Source organism: Apodemus sylvaticus, chromosome 2, assembly GCF_947179515.1.
Source record: "Apodemus sylvaticus chromosome 2, mApoSyl1.1, whole genome shotgun sequence".
Lineage (NCBI taxonomy): Eukaryota > Metazoa > Chordata > Mammalia > Rodentia > Muridae > Apodemus > Apodemus sylvaticus.
Window position 1 is genome coordinate 138,060,576 of NC_067473.1, and position 26,288 is coordinate 138,086,863.

A 26,288-nucleotide genomic window follows, 5' to 3' on the forward strand; every position below is an offset into this window, starting at 1 on the left:
TCTCCAAGTCCTGCAAGTGGCTAGCTGGGCTTCCGGGCGGCCAGCTGGGAGAAGTCAGTGTGCTCCAGTGAATCCAGCGGGCCCCAGCGGGAGCCTTCGGGTGCCTGCTTTGGGATCTGAACAGCCTGGGCAGCAGCACACTGTCTACAAGCAGTGCAGGAGGTAAGCTGTGCACCAGAGGCCAACTGGGAAGGGGCAGCTTGCACTGGTGAGTCCAGCACTGACAAGATAAACTAACACCAGTGAGATCTAGATGGCAAAAGGCAAACGCAGGAACGTCACTAACAGAAATCAAGGCAATATGGCAACATCTGAACCCAATTCTCCTCTACCAACATGTCCTGGATACCCCATCACACCAGTAAAACAAGATTTGGATTTAAAATCACTGGTCATGATGCTGGTACAGGAACACATGAAGGTCATACATAAAGAAATTCAGGAGACAATGGATCAAAAGGTAGAAGCCCTTGCAAGGGAAACACAAAAATCATTGAAAGAAATCCAGGAGAATACAAAAGCCAACAAGGAGGAAATGCAAAAAACACTTAAAGAAATACAGGAGAACTTTGCTCAACAGGCTGAGGCCATGAAAGACGAAACACAAAAATCTCTTAAAGAAATACAGGAGAACTTTGGTCAACAGGCTGAGCTCATGAAAGAGAAAACACAAAAATCTCTTAAAGAATTACAGGAAAACACAAACATGCAAGTGAAGGAGCTAAGCAAAACCATCCAGGATCTAAAATCAGAAGTAGAAACAACTAAGAAAACTCAAAGGGAGACAACTTTGGAGATAGAAAGCCTTGGGAAGAAATCAGGGGACAGAGATACAAATATCAACAACAGAATACAAGAGATAGAAGAAAGAATCTCAGATGCTGAAGATTCCATAGAAACCATGGACTCAACAGTTAAAGAAAATGCAAAATGCAAAAAGCTTGTAACCCAAAATATCCAGGAAATCCAGGACACAATGAGAAGACCAAACCTAAGGATTATAGGCATAGATGAGAGTGAAGATTTACAACTTAAAGGGCCAGCAAATATCTTCAATAAAATTATGGAAGAAAACTTCCCTAACCTAAAGAGAGAGATGCCCATGAATATACAAGAAGCCTACAGAACTCCAAACAGACTGGACCAGAACAGAAATACTTCCCGTCACATAATAATCAAAACACCAAATGTTCTAAACAAAGAAAGAATACTAAAGGCAGTAAGAGAAAAAGGCCAAGTAACATATAAAGGAAGACCTATCAGAATCACAGCAGACTTTTCACCTGAGACTATGAAGGCTAGAAGGTCCTGGGCAGATCTCATGCAGACTCTAAGAGAACACAAATGCCAACCAAAACTACTATATCCAGCAAAACTCTCAATCACCATAGATGGAGAAACTAAGATATTTCATGACAAAACCAAGTTTACCCAATATCTATCCACAAACCCGGCCCTAAAAAGGATAATAGGAGGACAACACCAATACAAGGAGGGAAACTTCACCCTGGAAAAAGCAAGATAGTAACCTTTCATCAAACCCAAAAGAAGTTAAGCATTCAAATTTAAAAAATAACGTCAAAAATGATAGGAAGTAACAATCACTATTCCTTAATATCTCTTAACATCAATGGACTTAATGCCCCAATAAAAAGACACAGACTAACTGAATGGATACGTAAACAGGACCCTACATATTGCTGCTTACAGGAAACACACCTCAGGGTCAAAGACAAACACTACCTTAGAGTAAAAGGCTGGAAGACAATTTTACAAGCAAATGGTCTCAGGAAACAAGCTGGAGTAGCCATTTTAATATCAGATAAAATTGACTTTCAACCCAAAGTCATCAAAAGAGACCCTGAGGGACACTTCTTGCTGGTCAAAGGAAAAATACAAAAAGAAGAACTGACAATCCTGAACATCTATGCCCCAAATGTAAGGGCACCCTCTTTTGTAAAAGAAACTTTATTAAAACTAAAAGCACACATTGCACCTAACACAATAATTGTGGGTGACTTCAACACTGCACTTTCCTCAATGGACCGATCAGGAAAACAGAAACTAAACAGGGACACAATGAAACTAATTGAAGCTTTGGACCAATTAGATTTAACAGATATATATAGAACATTCTATCCTAAAACAAAAGAATATACCTTTTTCTCAGCACCTCATGGTACCTTCTCCAAAATCGACCATATAATTGGTCACAAGACAGACCTCAACAAATATAAGAAGATCGAACTAATCCCATGCCTCCTATCTGATCACTATGGAGTTAAAGTGGTCTTCAATAGCAACAGAAACAACAGAAAGGCCACATACACGTGGAAACTGAACAATACTCTACTCAATGATACCTTGGTCAAGGAAGAAATAAAGAAAGAAATTAAAGACTTTTTAGAACACAATGAAAATGAAAACACAACATACCCAAATCTATGGGACACAATGAAAGCAGTGCTAAGAGGAAAACTCATAGCCCTGAGTGCCTCCAAAAAGAAAATGGAGAGAGCATACATTACCAGCTTAATGACACACCTGAAAGCCCTGGAACAAAAAGAAGCTATTTCGCCCAGGAGGAGTAGAAGGCAGGAAATCATCAAACTCAGGGCCGAAATCAATCAAGTAGAAACAAAGAGAACCATACAAAAAATCAACAATACCAGGAGCTGGTTCTTTGAGAAAATCAACAAGATAGATAAACCCTTAGCCAGAATGACCAAAGGGCACAGAGAAAGTATCCAAATTAACAAACTTAGAAATGAAAAGGGAGATATAACAACGGAAACTGAGGAAATCCAAAAAATCATCAGATCCTACTACAAGAGCCTATACTCAACACAACTGGAGAATCTGGAGGAAATGGACAATTTCCTTGACAGATACCAAATACCAAAATTAAATCAGGACCAACTAGACCATCTAAACAGTCCCATAATGCCTAAAGAAATAGAAGGAGTCATAGAAAGTCTTCCAACCAAAAAAAGCACAGGACCAGATGGCTTCAGTGCAGAATTCTACCAGACCTTCAAAGAAGAGTTAACACCAATACTCTTCAAACTATTCCACAAAATAGAAACAGAAGGAACACTACCCAATTCCTTCTACGAAGCCACAATTACGCTGATACCAAAGCCACACAAAGATCCAACAAAGAAAGAGAACTTCAGACCAATTTCCCTTATGAACATCGATGCAAAAATACTCAATAAAATTCTTGCCAACCGAATCCAAGAACACATCAAAACGATCATCCACCATGATCAAGTAGGCTTTATCCCAGGAATGCAGGGTTGGTTCAATATACGGAAATCCATCAATACAATCCACTACATAAACAAACTCAAAGAACAAAACCACATGGTCATTTCATTGGATGCTGAAAAAGCATTTGACAAAATTCAGCATCCCTTCATGCTTAAAGTCTTGGAGAGAACAGGAATTCAAGGCCCATACCTAAACACAGTAAAAGCAATATACAGCAAACCGGTAGCCAGCATCAAACTAAATGGAGAGAAACTTGAAGCAATCCCACTGAAATCAGGGACCAGACAAGGCTGCCCCCTTTCTCCTTATCTTTTCAATATTGTACTTGAGGTACTAGCTCGGGCAATTCGACAACATAAGGAGGTCAAAGGGATACAAATTGGAAAGGAAGAAGTCAAACTATCATTATTTGCAGACGACATGATCGTCTACCTAAGTGACCCAAAGAACTCCACTAGAGAGCTCCTACAGCTGATAAACAACTTCAGCAAAGTGGCAGGTTATAAAGTCAACTCAAGCAAATCAGTGGCCTTCCTATACTCAAAGGATAAGCAGGCTGAGAAAGAAATTAGGGAAATGACCCCCTTCACAATAGCCACAAACAGTATAAAGTATCTTGGGGTGACTCTTACCAAACATGTGAAAGATCTGTATGACAAGAACTTCAAGACTCTGAAGAAGGAAATGGAAGAAGACCTCAAAAAATGGGAAAACCTCCCATGCTCATGGATCGGCAGAATCAATATAGTTAAAATGGCCATTTTGCCTAAAGCACTATACAGATTCAATGCAATACCCATCAAAATCCCAACTCAATTCTTCACAGAGCTAGAAAGAGCAATTATCAAATTCATCTGGAACAACAAAAAACCCAGGATAGCTAAAACTATTCTCAGCAACAAAAGGAAATCTGGGGGAATCAGTATCCCTGACCTCAAGCAATACTACAGAGCAATAGTGTTAAAAACTGCATGGTATTGGTACAGTGACAGACAGGAGGATCAATGGAACAGGATTGAAGATCCAGAAATGAACCCACACACCTATGGCCACTTGATCCTCGACAAAGAGGCTGAAAACATCCAATGGAAAAAAGATAGCCTTTTCAACAAATGGTGCTGGTTCAACTGGAGGTCAGCATGCAGAAGAATGCGAATTGATCCATCCTTGTCTCCTTGTACTAAGCTCAAATCCAAATGGATCAAGGACCTCCACATAAAGCCAGACACTCTGAAGCTAATAGAAAAAAAACTGGGGAAGACCCTTGAGGACATCGGTACAGGGAGAAAGTTTCTGAACAGAACACCAATAGCGTATGCTCTAAGAGCAAGAATTGACAAATGGGACCTCATAAAATTACAAAGTTTCTGTAAGGCAAAGGACACCATCAAGAGGACAAATCGGCAACCAACAAATTGGGAAAAGATCTTCACCAATCCTACATCAGATAGAGGGCTAATATCCAATATATATAAAGAACTCAAGAAGTTAGACTCCAGAAAACCAAACAACCCTATTAAAAAATGGGGTACAGAGTTAAACAAAGAATTCTCACCTGAAGAACTTCGGATGGCGGAGAAGCATCTTAAAAAATGCTCAACTTCATTAGTCATTAGGGAAATGCAAATCAAAACAACCCTAAGATTTCATCTTACACCAGTCAGAATGGCTAAGATTAAAAATTCAGGAGACAGCAGGTGTTGGAGAGGGTGTGGAGAAAGAGGAACACTCCTCCACTGCTGGTGGGGTTGCAAATTGGTACAACCACTCTGGAAATCAGTCTGGCGGTTCCTCCGAAAACTGGGCACCTTACTTCCAGAAGATCCTGCTATACCACTCCTGGGCATATACCCAGAAGACTCCCCACCATGTAATAAGGATACATGTTCTACTATGTTCATAGCAGCCCTATTTGTAATTGCCAGATGCTGGAAAGAACCCAGGTATCCCTCAACAGAAGAGTGGATGCAAAAAATGTGGTATATCTACACAATGGAGTACTATTCAGCCATTAGAAACAATGAATTCATGAAATTCTTAGGCAAATGGATGGAGCTAGAGAATATCATACTAAGTGAGGTAACCCAGACTCAAAAGGTGAATCATGGTATGCACTCACTAATAAGTGGATATTAACCTAGAAAACTGGAATACCCAAAACATAATCCACACATCAAATGAGGTACAAGAAGAAAGGAGGAGTGGCCCCTGGTTCTGGAAAGACTCAGTGAAACAGTATTCAGCAAAACCAGAACGGGGAAGTGGGAAGGGGTGGGTGGGAGGACAGGGGAAGAGAAGGGGGCTTGCGGGACTTTCGGGGAGTGGGGGGGCTAGAAAAGGGGAAATCATTTGAAATGTAAATAAATTATATCGAATAATAAAATAAATAAATAAATAAATAAATAAACGTAGTTTATTAATGACCGCATTCACTTCTCAGCCAAGTCTTAACTTTTTTTTTAACCTGTGAACATAAAAAAATAGAAAATAGAATTGTTTTTTAAAAAATATGTGTGCATTGCCTACATGTATGGCCATGTACATCGTGTATGCAGCTGCCCATGGAGGAGAGAAGATGGTGTTGAATTTTGGACTGAAGTTAGCAGGCAGTGCCTAGATTAAACCTCAGGTCCTCAGGAAGAGCAACCAGTGCTCCTGACTGCTGGAGCATCTCTCCAAACCCCTACTGAATGGTATTACTTTTGGGTTCCATCTCTACATATTGTTCCACGTTGGATTAGAATGCAGCACTGAAGAGCAACAATTTGAAGTCTCTGCTAGCTACTTCTGGGAAAAGGAATCAGAATCTTTGCAAGCAGCAGAGCAATTAATTGAGCAGTGAGCATGTGAGCTACGACAAGGCCTACAGAAACAAAATCCACTCTTTAGATCCTGATTTATACCTTCCTCTGAGGACTATAGTGTGGTATAGAAGCTGGTTGGTTACATAGGGCAAACAACTCTGATGAGTTTCTTCTTTTAACAGATTGAATGGTATACCCCTAAAACTCATGTTCATTCAGAATGTTGCAATGTGGCCTTATATGGAAGTGGTCATTACAAATGACAAAGATTGCCATAAAATCAGAAAAGATCACATAAATCAATCATCACCGTTATGGTGTGTAGTGAGAATTTGGTTTCTCTATAAAAACAGAAATATTTTATAAGAACAGGTTTTCATTTTAATTCCAAGTGTGGGATATGAGGCTGCTTGAGATTTTCCCCAGCAGTTGACTATGATTTGCCTTGTGCTTTAGCAGGGTGTGATTTTGTTAGCTGTAGATAGTTTCTGTGAGTATGTGGCATTTGGAATTCTGGGACCTCTTCAGAGCATATATAAATACTAGGACCCCAAGAAGTGTGGTTGATGTTGGTAGGTTGTAATCAGGCACAAAGAAGAAACAACAAGAAGAAATTAGATATCTGAACTACATGCCCCTAATCAGCAGAAAGTAGTCTAATATTAGCATTTCCCCCATTCTCCTCTATCATTTTTTCTCTCTTATCTAGTGTTAGGGAGTTGAAAGGATGGTTGAAAGAGGTGTAGAATAGAAGAAAAAAGAATCCACAAAATAGCCAAATGTCTGGCTACAATAGTATAAGCAAAATTTGAACGTAGAAACATACACAAGGGACGGTAGTGTGAAGAACACATAGAAAGGATATGTGATAACAAAATCAGAGAATGGAGAACTGTCTCTGTAAGTTCAGATAATATTCAATACAGAATGAAACTCACAGTCACTAGAAACTAGGAAGAGCAAGGAGGGATACCTTCATTTCTTTCTCAGAGCACCTAAGCAAACCTAACTCTGCCAATCTCGAGAAATTAGGCTTTCCTGCAGAACTGCTCACAAAAATCAATAATATCAGACTTCAGCCTCCTGGGGTGTGAATTAACAAGTCCCCATGCTGAAGCTACTTGGTGTATGGAACTTTGCAATGACAACACCCCTACTAGCTTCTGGTACCTTACTGTTTTCTGTGTAGTAAGTCTGCACAGAGAGCTAAAGAGGAAGGGCCTTATAGCTTTATGCCTGAAGGCTGCTCCAACTCCTTCACAAATGGGAGCAGTGGCAAGAAACTAGCTGAGGAGCTACAATCTGAAGGGCCCACAGAGGCCAAATAGAAACTTTAATGAGTTCATCTGCCCCCAAAAGCTGCTGCTGTTTTCTAGGTGATTGTTGCCCTGAAGAGATGTCTTATCTCTAGCACCCTGTTTTCCCATTTGTGACAATTATCTCAGTATGGGTTTTTGCATAAAATATCCCCTTATTTGAGTTCAGATAGTATTCAATACAGAATGAAGCACACAGAGGTAGGGCTGGGCAACCTTTGCTCTGATCTTACAATGAAAAAATGCAGAAGAGCTCCCCAGTTGAAAGGATGCATGTCTTAACTACGTCTAAGGTATCACTGGTATCCCCTGGAGCTGGCAGTCCACATCTGTCTGCAGCCAAGCCTTGCATGGCAATACCGCCATCCTGCCAGTTTTCCTGAGCTGACAATTGGCAATACCTACCTACATGTTTGGGGGCTCATTGTATATGGTTTTGTTGTTGTTGTTGTTCCAGGAACAGTAACACCCACTCCGCAATGTATAATCAATAGCTTTGTTCACAGGCATTCAACTTTCAAACATTTTAAAAAATATATCACATATAAAAGAGACAAAGATTGCTATCCCACCTTCTGCAGAAGGAAAAGTGGCTTTCAAAGTTGTAGTGTAGAGATCTAATTACAAGGAAATTGTCAAAGTGACTCACAGGCAAATGAGTATGCCCTGCCTCTCTCCTTAGCAGCAGGGCCTCCACACACAACTGCTCATAAGAATTACAGGTCACTATTCTGGGATCAACCTTCCCTTTGGGGTGATAGAATATTGTGGAGTTGGCAGCTTTTGTCATCTGCTACTAAAGCCACCCAAAAGAAAAGATTCAGCACTTTTAAAGGTCCCCTGTCGCCAGACTAGTTTTGATTTACAGAGCTGACAAGGTCAGCTCTTCAATGACTACAACCCAAAGCCTCAAACTAAGAAAGATTCAATTTATCTCATAAGTCCAGATATGCTCCTGTCCCCTCTGTATCTGAAAACCTCTGGTGACAGGAGAGGAGCAAACACTTCTGTGTGCTGCTGGTAATTTACTGTGTTGTGAATTAGATGACCTCTCCTCATGTAGAGACAATTGAGTTCCCTGTCACACCCTTGTTTTCATTACTTGATACTTTATCATTGTTGACTTTTTTTCTGATATTATCAGTGATGTCTTCAAAAGTCTGTTGGTAGGTCATGACTAACCTATTCTAAGCCAGGGATGGATTTCCATTTTTCAATCTTTTTTATCTAGTCTTATCACTATTCATAAGCCTTAGGAGGAGCTCAGAGTTCAGAGTCAACCTCAGGGTCAATCAATAGCCTAAAATGGGAAAGCTCAAGTGAGATAGAGCACAAAGGAAACTGTGTAACTCATTGAAAGGGACTATATGGATGGCTCAGTGGTTAAAGGCACTTTCTGCTCTTGCAGAGGAGCCAAGTTTAGTTCCCAGTATCTACATGGTAACTCCAAACCATCTGTAACTCCAGTTCCAGGGATCAGTACTTTCTTCTGACCCCTACATTCACCAGAAACACACATGGTGCCATAAATACACACAGAAACCTCTCATAATCATAAAAAATCAAATAAATAAAACTTTAAATTTTTAGGAAAATTAATATAGAATTGGTCTTTGAAGAACTTGTTTGTTTTCCTTTTTTGAAAATTGCCATGCGATCTGACTTAAAAGGAAACAAGTGTCTAAATAAATATTGTCTAAATAAATATTAGTATTGGTATTATCTCAAAAGTTCTTTGAGATTGTCCAAATAGAACCTAACATATGAGCTTTTTCATAAAAAATAAATAAATAAAACAGGGACTAAGATTATGGTTCAGTCCATAAAACATGTATCATAAAAGTATGGAAACTAAATTCAGACCCTCTATTCCTGTGTTAAAACCAAACTTTTCAAGGCATGTATATTTCAACTAGGTAACCTGGCTGCAAAAAGAAAGGAGACAAAAGGACCCATGAACTTCATTTCCCAGCCAGGATATCCAAATCTGTGAGCTCTAGTTTCAGTGAAGGACCTTGTGTCAAAAAATCTGGTAGAAAGCAACTGAAGAAGTCACCTGATGTTGGCCTCTGACTTCCATATACATGAGCACACATGTGCATGTATGAATAAGTACATGTATCAAACATACACACACACACACACATATCACACACACACACACATCACACACACACACACACACACATCCCACAAATCCTATAAAGCAAACTTAAAGCAACAGTTTAATCTGTGAACTTAGATCCTTAAAATGTAGAGATAAGTAGCTAAAACTGTGATCCAGCCATATATGAAGAAGTATGGAGTCAGGTCCCCACACTCGATGCTCTGTGGCTCTTCCTCCATAATGAGCATTCATCAGTTTGCTCATAATGTGTTTAGGAGAGGCGGCTGGCACCTACTCACTGGCAGACACCCATCCTCTGCCTACATGCTCACAGCCATTATCACCTGGACAAGTTTAGTAGCATCTTCAGGAGATTGCATTCTTCTACCTTGATGGGTTGAAAACTCCATTCCTGGTATCTGAAATTATTGGTTCATATATCATGAGTTCCTAACTGGTGGGCAGAATCAGAAGCTCAACATTGGCATAAGCTGCTGGCCTCTCCATCTTTGCCTTTCTCTGTCTCTTTTCTTGACTTCCCCCAGAATTGCTTTTTTTTTTTTCTTTGTGAAGTAACTGCCCAAACTTCTAGCTTTATATCTTCCATGTTGGCAATTCATCAGAAAAAATTATCTTCTCAGATAGACTCTGGTTTTGGTGGCATGTGTATTTTTTTTATTTGATATACTCTTTATTTACATTTTGAAATGGCATGTGTATTCCAACCACTGTAGTGAAGAGAACTGGGCTTCCTGCTCAGACAGCTTTGCACCCTACTCTTTAGGCAGGTAGGGTTATGAAAATTTTTTTTTTTCTTATTGGAGAAGTAATAGCCATTCCACTCAAAAATGTCTGGTCTCTAACATACATTGTTTCTAGATATATTGTCATGTTTAAAGCATTATTGCATTTACTGAAAGTGTAAGTATGCAAGTGAAGGCTATTGTGCTAATTTTTCCTAGAGAGGTATGACCAAACATCTTATGTGAGCTAGGGCACAAAAAATAGTTCAAATAAATGATACCCACACAAGTCAAGTTGATGAAGTGATGAAGTGAATGGGGATTTCTTATAGGAGTGTCTGGGCTCTGGGCGGGGGGGGGGGGGGGGGGGGGCCTGTTTGGGGGTGGTGGGAGGGGTTGCTTACAGACTCACAGACTCAAAGGCAGTTACATCACCAGGATGGGCAGCATTAAAAGAGCTGCAAGAGCTCTCTGCATGACTTGCACATGGCTCTATAGATCAAAGAGTGTCTTCTCCCAGCAGCTGGGAGTTTCTTCCCCAGGCAGCTGTCTCCTGCTTTTACAATTGTGGAGAGGGGTCTTTTTATGGACTTGGAAGGTTGTTCACTTCCTAAGTCCAATGAGCCTCCCTCCTCCCTCCAGGGGGGGAATATTTCAATTAGAAAGAAATTGTCCTATGACAAAGGTTTATTATCTGGGGTATGGTTATTAAATACCCATAGATATTGCTCATATCCCGTCACTATTCTGTGACAGCTTAGTGTCACTCATATGCTTTGTTAAACATGCTAATATGTCGCAGAACTCCAGATGGCAGAAGCACTCAGCACTTGTCTTCACCTGAGCAGTCCTTTAGGGATACTTGAAACATGGGGTTGGGGAAAAGGGTTGGGAGGTGGAAGTAGGAGTGGGGTTGGGGATGCGGAGCTCCAGTGACAAGAACAGTCGGTTTATACAGCTAGTTCGTTCATTTGGTACACCATACATTTTTCTGTTTCCTAAAATTAAGTAAGGCATGAATGGCTGAGTGGGTGGAGAAGCACCCCCCATAGAGTCAAAGGGGAGGGGAAAAGGGATGGGGTGAGGGTGGGGGTTCTGGAGGGGAAACTGAGGAGGATGTTACTTGAAATGTAAATTAATAAAATTGTTTTTTAAAAATAAGTACAGAAATACCACTTTACTCAAAATGGCACAGTTTGAGAATTTAACTTTATGATCAGAATTAGTCTTCTTAGTCACTGAACTGTATTGCAAGGGAACCATTCTACCATTCTGAGATCACCTCAGATCACCCTCTAATCTGGATTGCACCAAGGTAGAATAAGCAGTCATAGCAAGAGGACATGAATTAGTGAAGGCTACTGAAGTCATACAAATGATATTCCTCTCTGACATCCTCTTATGTAAATTCTAATACTAATAAAAATTCTAATAAAAGTCTTCTTTTATTTTCTTCTTTTATTTATTTTGTTTTCCTCTTTGTAAGTAAGCTTGGTGGTGGTGGTGGGAGGAGCCAGGTACAGAACAAAACCAATGGCAGCCACTGCAAAAGCAAATTGGCCTAGACCGGTTCTCAACTAGAGGTAAAATTTACCCTCTACCCAAAGATAAGTTCCCTCAAACCCGTTTTTATTGTCAGAGCATATGGGGAGTGACATGGGGCCTGAGATAGGCCTGGTATGCTGCTTGGTATCTTCCCCAAAGTCTAAGAATCATCTAGTTCAAAATATCAGTACTGAAAAGGGCGAGCTGCCCTACCTTTGAGTATAAATAATATGGTCATGTTACACACTTGACATGTGTCAAGAGTAGCCTAGTTCCCACATCATTTGGGGGAGGGGGTGGAATCCTCTGCACTCTTCCCGATCCATAGCATTTGCATGGTACATTTTAATTTAGGCAATAGCTTTAGGGTTTTGGCATTAGAAGAATACTGTTTTAATTGAAACAGTCTATTAATAGACCTTTGTGCATTGAAAGTGTCCCTGTGTGTTTACTATGTTCCAAGCTCATCTACCTCATGCTAGATGAATTCATTTCACATCCAAAATATGAATGCCACCCTATTTACTGAGTTATCATATGCCAACATTTCTCAATTTCCAGAAAATTATCTCATAAATAGGAATGTGATTAAATCCATGAAATCTATTTTTGTTATTATTGAGGTAATTAAAATGTGGTCGCCACTCTGCTTTTGTTAGTACATCTGCTCCCTGGTAAATAGAGAATCAAATGCTGTTCAGTAAGCAACTGTATATGTCTCTGCGGGTGAGGAAGCCAAGGCCTCCTGTTTGCATCTTTTTCAACCAAGGATTTGATTTAGCTAGAGCAAGAATGCTTTTGAAAACTGTAGCTTTGAGGAATTTTATTACTGGGGGTAGTAACTATATGTAAAACCAATTGGAATTTTATCATTATCTACTAAATTTTTTGCATAATAATTCATTTTCTTATGACATTTTTACATATGCACATGATATTTTTTTTGATGATATTCACTTCCTGATTACCCCTTCCCCCTACTCCTACTCCAGTTATTAACGTTCTTCTTCCAAACTATTCCCACTTCTTTTTTTTAATTGATATATTTTTTATTTACATTTTAAATGATTTCTCATTTTCAGGGTCCTCACTCCCCGCAAGTCCCATAAGCCCTCTTCCCTCCCCCTGTTCCTCCACCTACCTCTTCCCACTTCCCTGTTCTGGTATTCCCCTATACTCTTGCACTGAGACATTCCAGAACCAGGGGCAACTCTTCCATTCTTTTTGGACACCATTTAATTTGTGGATTATGTCTTTGGTATTCAAAGTTTCTAGGCTAATATCCACTTATCAGTGAGTGCATACCATGATTGATCTTTTGAGACTGTGTTACCTCACTTAGTATGATGTTCTCCAGCTCCATCCATTTGTCTAAGAATTTCATGAATTTACTGTTTCTAGTGGCTGGATAGTACTCCATGGTATAAATATACCACATTTTCTGTATCCATTCCTCCCTTGAAGGACACCTGGGTTCTTTCCAGCTTCTGGCTACTACAAATAGGGCTGCTATGAACATAGTGGAGCATGTGTCCTTATTGCATGCTGAAGAATGCTCTGGATATATGCCTAGGAGTGGTATAACAGGAAGTGTCATGCCCAGTTTTCTGAGGAACCACCAGACTGATTTCCAAAGTGGTTGCACCATCTTGCAATCCCACCAGCAGTGGAGGAGTGTTCCTCTTTCACCACATCCTCGCCAACACCTGCTGTCTCCTGAGTTTTTGACCTTAAGCCATTCTGACTGGTATGAGGTGAAATCTCAGGGTTGTTTTGATTTGCATTTATCTAATGATTAATGATATTGAACATTTCTTAAGGTGTTTCTCAGCTCTCCAAAGTTCTTCATGTGAAAATTCTTTGTTTAGCTCCGTACCCCACTTTTTACTGGGGTTATTTGGTTGTCTGGGTTCTACCTTCTTGAGTTCTTTGTATATATTAGATATTAGCCCTCTGTCAGATTTAGGGTTGGTGAAGATCCTTTCCCAATCTGTTAATTGATGTTTTGTTCTTTTGACAGTGTCCTTTGCCTTACAGAAACTGTAGTTTTATGAGGTCCTATTTGTCAATTCTTGATCTTAGAGCATAAGATATTGGTGTTCTATTCAGGAACTTTTCCCCTGTGCCCATGTCCTCCAGGGTCTTCCCCAGTTTCTTTTCGATTAGTTTCCGTGTGTCAGGTTTTATGTGGAGGTCCTTGATCCATTTGGAGTTGAGCTTAGTACAAGGAGATAAGAATGGATCGATTTGCATTCTTCTGCATGCTGACCTCCAATTGAACCAGCACCATTTGTTAAAAAGATTATCTTTTTTCCACTGGATGCTTTCAGCTCCTTTGTCGAAGATCTAGTGACCATAGGTGTGTTGGTTCATTTCTGGGTCTTCAATCCTATTCCATTGATCCGCATGCCTGATATTGTACCAATACCATGCAGTTTTTTTTATCACTATTGCTCTGGAGTAAAGTTTAAAGTCTGGGATACTGAATCCCCCTGAATTTCCTTTACTGTTGAGAATAGTTTTAGCTATCCTGGGTTTTTTGTTATTCCAGATGAATTTAAGAATTGCTCTTTCTAGCTCTATGAAGAACTAGGATGGGATTTTTATGGGGATAGCATTGAATCTGTAGATTGCCTTTGGCAAGATGGCCATTTTAACTATATTAATCCTGCCAATCCACGAGCATGGAAGATTCTTCCATTTTCTGAAATCTTCGATTTCCTTCTTCAGAGATCTGAAGTTCTTCTCATATAGGTCTTTCACTGGTTTGGTTAGAGTCACCCCAAGATACTTTATGCTGTTTGTAGCTATTGTGAAGGGAGTCATTTCCCTAATTTCTTTCTCAGCCTGCTTATCCTTTGAATATATAAATGCTACTGATTTGCTTGCGTTGATTTTGTAGCCAGCCACTTTGCTCAAGTTGTTTATCAGCTGTAGGAGTTCTCTAGTGGAGTTTTTAGGGTCACTTAAGTATACTATCATATCATCTGCAAATAGTGATAGTTTGACTTCTTCCTTTCCAATTTGTACCCCTTTGACTTCCTTATGTTGTCTAATTGCTCTATCTAGGACTTCAAGAACTATATTGAAAAGATATGGAGAGAGGGGGCAGCCTTGTCTAGTCCCTGATTTTAGTGGGATTGCTTCAAGTTTCTCTCCATTTAGTTTGATGTTGGCTACCGGTTTGCTGTATATTGCTTTTACTATGTTTAGATATGGGCCTTGAATTCCTGTCCTTTCCAAGACTTTTAGCATGAAAGGATGCTGAATTTTGTCAAATGCTTTTTCAGCATCTAATGAAATGATCATGTGGTTTTTATCTTTGAGTTTGTTTATGTAGTGGATAGCATTTATGGATTTCCTTATATTGAACCATCCCCGCATCCATGGGATGAAGCCTACTTGATCATGGTGGATGATCGTTTTGATGTGTTTTTGGATTCGGTGGGCAAGAATTTTATTTAGTATTTTTGTATCAATATTCATAAGGGAAATTGGCCTGAAATTCTCTTTCTTAGTTGGATCTTTGTGTGGTTTTGGAATCAGCGTAATAGTGGCTTCGAAGAAGGAGTTGGGTAGTGTTCCTTCTGTTTCTATTTGATGGAAAAGTTTGAAGAGTATTGGTGTTAAGTCTTCTTTGAAGTTCTGATAGAATTCTGCACTGAAACCATCTGATCCTGTGCTTTTTTTGGTCAGAAGCCTATCTATGACCCCTTCTATTTCTTTAGTGGTTATGGGTCTCTCCACTTTACTTTCATGTCCCAGCTATATGACTCAATGAGTTTCATTAGGTTATTTAGAGAAGTATTGGTAATGACCTTTTAAAGGAGATGGATACCTGATTGATGCCTGAATTGCTAAAGAAAGCATCCCCCTCTTTCACACTTCATCCCCTGGCTGAGTAAAAATCCACAAGGAAAGGTGAGCCCCCTTCCATGGTAGATGTTGAAAGGGTCTACCTGCCCAGTGCTTTTATAGCTGTGTTACCTGACTTTATAGCTTGATCATCTATTGAGTCTTAAACTTGGTTGGTTTTGGTTCCTACATCCTTCTTTTCCTGAATGATTTATAAACAGAAGTCTCCAACGAACAGTTTCTCTTCTCTGTGTTGCAAATAGGACCTGTGTCTAATTTTAAAGCTGCTTTATCTTCTGTGATTCTGAATTCAAACCCATAACAACCACAGCCATGGCTGAGGGCAGGTTTTGGTTACTTTGGAAACTGCTTTAATTGAGTCTCCACAGACTTTGTAGCTTGTAAAATATAAAGCATACAATTACCAAGGTAGTCCTCTCAGACCAAGTGCTAGGAGCCACCCTCATGGCAATGGCCATGGTTCCAACATGACCTTTTATTGTCCACAAGGGGAACTATCTCAGCTCAGAAACCACTGTCCCTGACCCCAGGCTTCTGTTAGAAAGCAGTACAGCCACAGCCAACATCGACTCACACAGACCACCCAACCATCAGACTCTAGCTGCCTCTTTGGGCCTTCTCTATTGATTAGAGATGACTCAGTTAGTTTAAGGCTGACTTAAGTACTCTATAAAATGAAAGTACTAAAGAGGATTTTGTTAAGCCTATCTTCCAATATGTAGGAATGACTAAATAATAGTCCATTGTACAAGATGAGAGAGGACAGATATCTGAGTAGTCACTGATAATTCTAGCACTGGGGTCAGATCTACAAGGCCAGACAGTGTTATATAGTGAGTCTCTCAAAAAAGAAAAGAAAAAAGTATCAATCAACTGATTAATAATCAGCAAAACTAAAAGATGAAAGACACTACTAGCTAATAAACACTAGGGGAACATGCTAGAAATGCCACATAATCTGTTCTTTCCAAGAATCAGTCAGGTTTGTTTAATAAATTCCATGTCTTAGACAAGGAGACCCAAGGTTACAAAGATGAGCAAGCAGAAACTGGCATGTGTGCTGTATAAACACTCATCTTTATGATTCCAGCATCCTTTGATGAGTTTTCTTTTACATTCTAGCTAACTTGTTCATAATCTGAAATACATTCTGGGAAGAGCTATAGCTTCATTATCCTAAATATAGTAAATACAGTGTTTTCAATATAGTAAATTTAAATCTTCAGGTATGTTTAAAAAAAAAAAAACCTAGTCAAACATTCTGTTAAGTAAAGCTCTGCCCATTCTAGAACCTTGGCTAAAGTATCTACCAGCACCCAGTGGCTTAGCCACTCAAAATTCCTATAACATATATCAGCTCTGAGAATAGAATTTACTTCTACCCTCATTCATCCTACTGCTAACAACAGTTTATAGCATATTTATCCCACTTTATTCAGTATATCCGATTCAAGTTAATCATAAGATGAACACTGACCCTGCTCTCCGAAGATATAGGACAAAGAACAAGAAACTGATAAATGGGGACATAATGCCGAAGTCTGCCAGAATAGCAACTATAAAGACCCTGAGGTAGAAAGAGATCTGAAATACTCGAGGAACTTGTAGGAGACCAGTGTGACTAAAGGTCATTTAAGACAAAACATAAACCAAGTAAAATAGGGGTGGGTATGTATGTGTGTGTGTGTGTGTGTGTGTGTGTGTGTGTGTATGTGTGTGTGTGTGTGTGTGTGAGACATATAGGCAGACAGACAGACAGACAGACAGACATGTCATGAGGGAATGAGGGAAATAAGGGCATGAGAGTACATGTATGGAGGCCAGGTTTAAATCTAGCGTATTGTTCCTTGCATGTACACCACCTTGAGGTCTCTTACTCACCTAGAACTCTCTAGGCAGGCTAAACTTGCTGATCAGTAAGTCTCAGGCATCCATGTAGCTCTGCCTACCCACTGCTGGGATGACAAGCTCATGCCACCCAACCCGTCCCTTTTCACACAGGTTCTGGGAAGGGAACCCAGGTCCTCAGACAGTTCTGTGGCAAGCATTTCACGAAGGCTATCTCCTCAACCTCCTTTTTAAATTTTTCATTAGCAGTTTTAAAACTAAATGTGTTCTTCAAGATTTCCCTTTGCATTGTCCTCACAGAAAGAGAAAGGCCTACAACCAATCGAATATCCCTAATTGTTGTTCTAAGCAAAGTCTGAGACTGTTTTCAGCAAGAAAAATAGTGAAAATATTGAAGACATCACACAGCCCAATAATGTTTATGCATATGTAGACAAACTTCCTAAAAACAGACGAGGCTGTCAAATGATGTAACTATGATTTATAGTGTGAAAGGCAACAGAATGACAGAAATAATTTCTCACGACATAAACATCACAACATTTCTTTTATTTACTCTGCTTTCAGAATTACCATTTCTGAAGATGGAAACCTCAGAATCATCAATGTGACTAAATCTGACGCTGGAAGTTACACCTGCATAGCCACGAACCATTTTGGAACTGCCAGCAGTACTGGGAATGTGGTTGTGAAAGGTAATGGCTGACTCAGAGAACACATGTGACTTTCCTTCTAATAATAGAATCTCCAGACGTGGCAGCATTTATATTAATATGTATAGATATCACTGTTGCTAGATTAATTCATCACAGCAAGCATGATATGATTAACAATTCTTCGAGAACTGTGGGTAATGAATATGATTGAAAGGCTATCTTATTTCAGCATCGTCCAATACAATTTCAGAATTACAGCCATTGTGTCTATTATAGTATTGTAACGAATGTTATCTGCAGTCCTTTAATTAAATTTCTTTCAAGTCTCTATAGGTTTGAAATTCATGTCGAGGAACCCTGTGCTAACAAATTAAAAACCCATGATTCAAGTACTATTTTTAGCAAACATTGTTTAAACAACGACACTGGCAGTTTTACAAAGAGCTGCTCTGGGTATTCAGAGATATGGATATGGCTTCTCAAAGTAATAAAGGGTTTTGATCACCTGTGTGCTTTGCTTAAGTCACCCAGCCAACCTTGTCAGTTTGAAGGAAATAAAATGTCCCTCATCTCTTAGTCTGGGTGCTTTATATTTCATGACTGAAAGTCCTTTATGCTCTTAGCACAACGTATGATATGAGACTGTCCCAACACCAGGTTGATGGCATTGCGGGAACTGCCTAGAATTGTAAAGGATGAGATCTTAATTTACATTTCATTTGAATTTCTATCACCTCCTGTCTTGCACAGTCAGTCTTAGGATTTTTCAGTTGCAGGAAACTCAGTGGTGCTTTAACTAATAAAAATAACACTCAGTGTGGTGACTTGTTGAAGGTCACCACAAATGGAAGGACTTAAGGCCAGAAATCTGACCCAAGTTCTCCCTGATTCTACTGGAAAAAATTGGAGACCATTTTTTCCTGCTGATACTCAATGCATTTTGATGAATTGCTTCATATTCTTTCTTACTGACCTATTTGTAGCTCCCTCTCTGAAGTAAGACAGCCCAAGGCAAGCTAAAATATTCAGAAAGAATATTTACCTCAATTATAACTTAAGCATGAAGCTCAAAAATTCACCTAATTATATATGTCAGGGTCATTGGAAGTTGACAATTTGTTGCCATCTTGAAAGTCTTTTTCATCATGAATGTACTTTTCTGTAAAGATGGAGAGTTAGAAGTCAGAGAGCATTAGTTAGAGGTAGATCTGTATTTATCTGGACTCTAGCTACTTTGGTTTATTAATTCTCTGAACCAGTAGCATGGCATATGCCTGTAGGTTCATTCTGTTTCACAGGGTAAAGGGAAAGAGACTAGCTAATATTTATAGCACCTAGAGACCTTTGGCAATATATGCTTATGTCAGCTGCCAGAGGAGATTTAGTGATTGACTAGGACCAAGAGAGAGAGCTCAAGCTTTCCAAGATGGGTACTAGTCAAGTTCAGTCCTGTTAGAGTGATGGCTCTCTCATACAGATATAAGAGAATACTAGCACAGCATGTTAAGTTGTGATTAAAGGCCAGGATTATAGTCAAAGAGATCTGGCTTAAATCTCATTTCTTTGACTTACTTTCTCTATGACTTTGAATGTGATTAGTAGCCTATATGGAGTTAGTAGACATGCTGGCTTCTTCATATGGTTTCTGTGTCCTGGATATTCCACATTAAGTGATATGCATGGGAGCCTGAGAAAAGTGATGTTGTTATTGTTATTGACATAGTTGTTATTTATATTATAATAAAATGGCATTCTATATCACACATTCTCTATCACTGAACGCTTAATGAAGTTTCTAACACAGTAGAGTAATTTAAAAAGGCAAGTTGGGTAGAGGTTATAGAAACACAAGCATAGACATATTTCCCTGCTGCACTCTGGAGAGTGTGGTATCTCCTCATCAGAATGCATACTCTGGAGGTGCCACCAGAAAGATGAAGAAATTATTCCCAATCAACCATTTAATTCTCTGCTGCATTATTGTTTAGTACCACAGAGCAAATTTTCCAAATATACCAGAATGAAATATATCATGGCCACCTCATATTCTTTATAGATATAAATATTGCTGAGATAATAACTTTTACTTATCTTCATAAACCAAATAATTTATTTCCTGCCATCTAATAAGACATGCAAATGATTCCTCAAGTATAATACAAAAGGTACAATAAATACAAAGTTAGATGTTTTTAATTTTGGTAATCATTTGTTTGTTTTGATATGTATTAGGAAAACAATAGTTTTCTGTCAATAGCAATAAATTAAAAATATCACTGTTAAAATACATTTAATTATGTCAATATAAGAGTATTAAGTATTCATTGTTACAAGAGGATATGCCAAAGTAGTCAGGGTGGTATGTGTATGGTTGAAGATGGGAACTTCACCTTCAAAAATGTTTTCATGAGAATTGCAGTGGACTTAGAAGGACACATGATAGGATTCAGATATTCTGCTTATGTTGACAAGGGTGTCTACATAGAGCTTCCTGGCTATAAGTCCTGGCCTGAGTTCAATGCCAAGAATACAAATCTTACGAGCTAAGCCTGGTGGCATGCACGTGTAGTTTCTAGGCAGAGATCTCTGTGTCTCCCTAGCCAGCTACTTCAGCCTGCCTGACATGACAATGTCCAAGAAAATAAGGTGGACAACTCCCAGAGAACAGCATCTAGACTGAATCTAAACTTCACATACATGTGTACAATGTACATGCCTACCTGTACATATATGTATATATACCACATATACATATATACTTGTACATTCAAAACACCCACAAAAACCTCCAAATTTTCTGTATGCTTATAGTATCAGCACTTGGAAGTCTAAGGCAAGAGGATCAGTGTTGCAAGGCCAGCCTTGGCTCTATGGAGAATTTGAGGCTAGCCTGAACTACAACAGATACTCTCTCAGGAAACACACACACACACACACACCCACACACACACACACACACACACACACACACACACACTAAAATTTTCAGAACAATATGAGAAAAAGGAAGGCCTATGAGAGGAATAACATGGGTAATTTGAAGAGAGGAAGGCAGACATGTTCACATGTAAGCAAAAAGATCAGGTTGTCCAGCCCAGAAGCCCACAGCCCACTCGAAGTTCATGTGTTTCTGTGGTCTCTCTGGGCTTGATCCCTGGCACTAGATAGATCAGCTTCTATACCCAGGCCTCTGATTCCTATGCTATTATGATACAGAGGTGAGGATACAAACTTCATTTGGTCAGGAAGGTCACAAAAGATAAGAATCCTGGTACCTTAAGTACAGTCCAAAGTGTTTAGGAAGCCCTCGTGTGGCATTACAGGGTAGTGCCCGTGTGTAATGAAGACTGCCTTATTCTGTGAGTTTCTACCAAGAACATTAAAATAAGCTGAGGAATTCAGTTGAAAATCTGCTCCATAAAGCACAATAAAGGCAGAGAAAAACCGTTCTGTGCTCAGCATGAACTGTACCATGTACTCAGCCCCCACCAAATGCTCCAAGCCCACACCTTTAGAGCCACCATAGCCAGTTAGCCTGGAATACGGCATACTGGCGTATTTTAATTCACTTTCCACATCTACAAAGAGACTGATTTATCAGAGAAGGTGCTCTCTAACCTTAAAATGTGCTTGTGTTCTTTTTGATCTCTTCATATGTCTAGGATTAGAACTCTGGGAAGGTCAGACATCAGAACACATTTTCCTCCTAACCTTTTTACAATAATTGTGTCATTAACCACTCGCTTAAAATTCAATTCTCTTACTCACTACCTCTGGCCCAGTTATTTGGAGAGAGGCTGAAGGTAGATATTTTCAGACACGGGATCAGTAAGTAGAGGAGAAGAGGGCACGTTTTCTACATGAGACAGGAGGTTTAAAATAAATCCCTGGCAAGTATCCATCTAGGAGATAAATATTCAAATTATGCATGAGCAGGCTTCCAGACTGCAGGATTCTGACAGGTGCCCAGGAGACTTTTGATTATCCTCTTACTGTCTGAATTTCTAAGTTTTGCTGATTTTATTTTTTATGCTAGTTGTAGTATACTTGAAATTTGGTTTGCTGTTTGACTCTAAGCAAGAACCCTTCTCTAGTCAGACTCCCCAATTGTAACAGAAAGCACCCTTTAAACGAAGGTATATGTTTATTATCATCAATGTGATGAAGAACTATGAGGATGGCAGCTACCTAGACATGCAGTATTGAACTCTAGTCAGACTCCCCAATCCTAACAGAAAGCACCCTTTAAACAAAGGTATATGTTTATTATCATCAATGTGATGAAGAACTATGAGGATGGCAGCTACCTAGACATGCAGTATTGAACTCACTAAATTTTTATCTTTATGCCAGAGGTAGCAAGCACTGTGCTATTTTCCATGGCGGGTGCCTTAGCTACACAAGTTTTATATGAGAAGTCTTTTTAAGTCTCAAGCTTAAGGCAGAGCACCTGAGGTTGTTTGTCTGGGTATGGATGGACAAGATAACCATGGTAATAACAACCTTATCTTCTATTGATCACCTCCAGGGATCAACATGAAATGCAGGCGTTTAAGCTATGGATATGATTACCATGGTTTTCCTGTCACACTACCTCCAAAGGAAACTTGTGGAACTGTGGTTAGTGGTTTTAGTCTGTGCTTTGACAGGCATCCTCCTACAAATGAAAGATGTTGTCTATGTCCCATAGTAAGTGAAAATGGGTTAGAGTACTTCATGGGAATGCAGATCTATTGGGCCTTGCCCCTAACTTTCTGCATTGTCACATCCATTTATTTTAATTCATTACATAGAATCACAATTACAATAAAACAAAAGAATAGTATTTTACATTCCTTTACAACCCTGCACACTGAAGGTGCTCCAGTGAATTGAATGAACATTCAATTGATTACTTCCTTGCCAGACACAATGATCATTGTTTACCGCATCAAAAGTTCATTCATGCCATTCATTTTCAAAAACAACAGCTTCTTTGAGTTCATTTATTCATACATGTGTGTGTGTGTGTGTGTGTGTGTATGTTGTAGTAGTAGTAGTAGCTCCATCACATACATACATGTATGGGTGGTATATATTTATATGTAATCATGTAAGTATACACATGTGGTAGTTTTAATAGGAATAAATCATATAGACTCAGATTTTTGAATGCTTGGCCCTAGGGTATCGCACTTAGGTGGTATGACCTTATTGAAAGAAGTGTATCATTATGGAGGCATGAGTGGAGGTCTCCTATGCTCAAGCTATGTCCAGTGATACAGTCTCTCCTTGCTGCCTGTGGGTCAAGATGTACCACTCTCAGCTCCTCCAGCACCATGTCCATCTGTATGCTGCCAGGCTTCCTACCCTGATGATAATGGACTAAACCTCTGAAACTATAATCCAGCCCCAATTAAATAGATTCCTTTGTAAGAGTTGTTCCAGTCATAGTGTCTCTTCACAGCAATGAAACACAAACTAAGACAACACACATAGAAAAAAGAAAACTTCTCAGCACCATAAGTTAGGTTATCTATAGCATCTATAGGATAGGCAGTGTGAAATTCATCTTCTCTGTTTATTCTATGGGACATTGAGAAATATCAACCATCCCATAAATAGAAAGATGAGTGGACATTGTCTTTTTAGTTGGAAAAAAGTTGGGAGGGGGAAATGTAAGAATGCCCATATCTTACATGTAAAATTATTCAAGACTCAAGATTTGACCAGCGATCAATCAGAAATCAGTAACCATCAATGACATCTGACTACTAACACAAAACAAAAGCTTTTAACATTAGACCCTTATAACAGAATACATTTTGACCTAATTAGATGTCGTCCACTGGAACCAATTATATTCAGGCAATAATTAAAGGCCTTCCTAATAGGATTAGCACAATTTATGACCCAAGGCACCTAAAGTAGGAAGGAAAACTTAGTTGGTTAAAAGTGCTAAATACTAATTATGATAGATCCTTCCATAGAAGGACAGTGGCCAGGCCATGTCAGTCAGTAGTAGATCCTACTGGCATCTACAATAGTAAGGGAAAGTGTGGGCAGCTGTACCTCATATTCTGCACATGTTCATAGTAGCTTAACATATTTGGATATCTAATGGAATAGGACATGATTTCCTCTGGCATTCATGACAAACCATAAAAATTTCACAAACTATCTGACTTTAGCAGTACCAGCTATAAACATAGTGATTCCTTCTTTTAACCAAGCCACTCATAAAAGAGATGTAGTAGTACTGAGATTTAAATTTATAAAGGTTACACTCCATGAGAACTGGTAGGCACTTACCTTTTCTGTCCTTAGCTTATGAGAAAAGCAGCGTCCCTTGACTTGTTCTCTCATGGGAAAACATGTAGGATGAAGATAAGCATCTGTACCGCATCATTGTTGGGTCTACTAGACAGAGCATGAGTCAGCTGCTTGTAGAGGAGCATCACCGTAACCACTAACCATCATAAAAATGCACTTAGGCATTCAACTAGTTATATATAAGATGAACAAAAGAGAGCAATGACTTTGTTGATGTGCATGGTAGGAAATTGGTACTCAAACACCTGGCATGCTATTCATACACAACCAGAACAGATACTTGGATGACAAATTTTTTAAAAAATAAAATCACTATGGACCAGAAATTCTATTTCTGGACATCTACCCTGGAGAAAGTCACAGATAGATACTCTCTAGAAATGGAAAGAAAAAAATAACACAAGCCATTTAAAAACCCAACAGTACATGAGATATTATTTAATTAATAATATATTATGGCTAAATGCCAAGTTGGTAATATGAAATAATGCCATGTAATTTTATATAAACATAAACTATGTGGAAAGGGATCTCAAATGTTCTTATATAAAAGTTTTTAGCTGTGCTACTCATAATCTTTTGGTATAGAATTTTAAATATATATTCTTAAAAGAAATGGTGAATATACGTGAAGATGTGTTGAAAACTACTAATTCCAGAAGTGTACATATGAGTATGGCAAATGGTTGCTGTAATTCTGAAACATCTCACATTTAAAAGGTCAGATCCAAACTCCACACTGCAGCTGACATCACCTAGACAGCAGGTCTGAAATACTCTACTTCTCCCTATTATATTGTAGACCAGACACAACTTTTATACCAACGATATTTAACCAGCTCTGTACAAATGCTTACTTTTATGGGTAAAAGAAATTTAGGATAAAATAATGGATTATTTTTCCTTAATGAACATTTAACAATCAGAATTAGCCAAACGAACAAACAAGCAAAGGCAGCACAATATGACTCTCAAGCTTTATTAAATGTGAAACACATAATTAATTTCTTTTCCAGCCATTCAAAGACACTTGTGTTGTACCGATTCAGTTTAATTGAACTTATTACCATGAGCAGATAATAAGAAATATATTGAAGATATCCATCTGGCTTGCATTGGAGAACTCACATTTCATTCTTCCTGACTGTCATAGACCATACTAATTGCCTCATTTTAGTTGGTTTACAATCTGTATGATTTAGCTATTAATGTGATAAAATTCTTACTCGAGAGGAAGTTGATATTAAAAGCATAGATCTCTGACCTACCTCTGCTACCCCTTCTGTGCACATCCTTGACATTATTAAAGTTATATATTTTTTAAGCACATAAATAAAAATCCATCCTTCTCGTGCACATCTTTTTTAGGTTACATCAGTCATCTTTTCATAGAGCTGTTCCTCTGCCCAAAGAGAGACATGGTTTATGTTGGGCTCTTCAGTTCATTAAATGTTTATTTCCTTGGCAGAAATAGCTTTTAAATGACTAATTGTTTAATATATTAAAAAGAAGAGCGAAATTAGCCATTCTGTTTCCTGCTTCTCCCTCTGAACTTCATGTGGTTTCTTGCTTTGTCAGATAGGCAGTTGTCATGAGCACACAATGTCTCAGGAAAAAGAGGGTGGGTGTATGTTTGTGTTAAATCACCCTTCTCCCTTAGATAGGTGGCCTCACAGATAGAGGGATGTAACATCTGCTTCCAACTCTGAAAGAGAAGTCTTGGTGTCTTATGAACTCTGAACCAGAAAAGAAATGTGTCTGAAAAAGTCACAATTGACTCTCCCCTTCCTTCCTTCCTTGGCATTTGT

The 26,288-nt window shown here is 38.9% G+C and overlaps 1 protein-coding gene across 6 annotated transcripts in view; it reads left to right on the forward strand.

Moving 5' to 3' along the window:
- The window catches only part of LOC127679002 (contactin-4), a 358,955-nt gene that overhangs the window by 259,664 nt on the left and 73,003 nt on the right, over positions 1-26,288 (forward strand). For all 6 annotated transcript variants that reach the window (XM_052174443.1, XM_052174445.1, XM_052174444.1 and 3 more), the window contains exon 9: positions 18,080-18,207. In XM_052174443.1, coding sequence (XP_052030403.1) covers positions 18,080-18,207 — 128 coding nt within the window. The remainder of the gene's footprint in view (positions 1-18,079; positions 18,208-26,288) is intronic.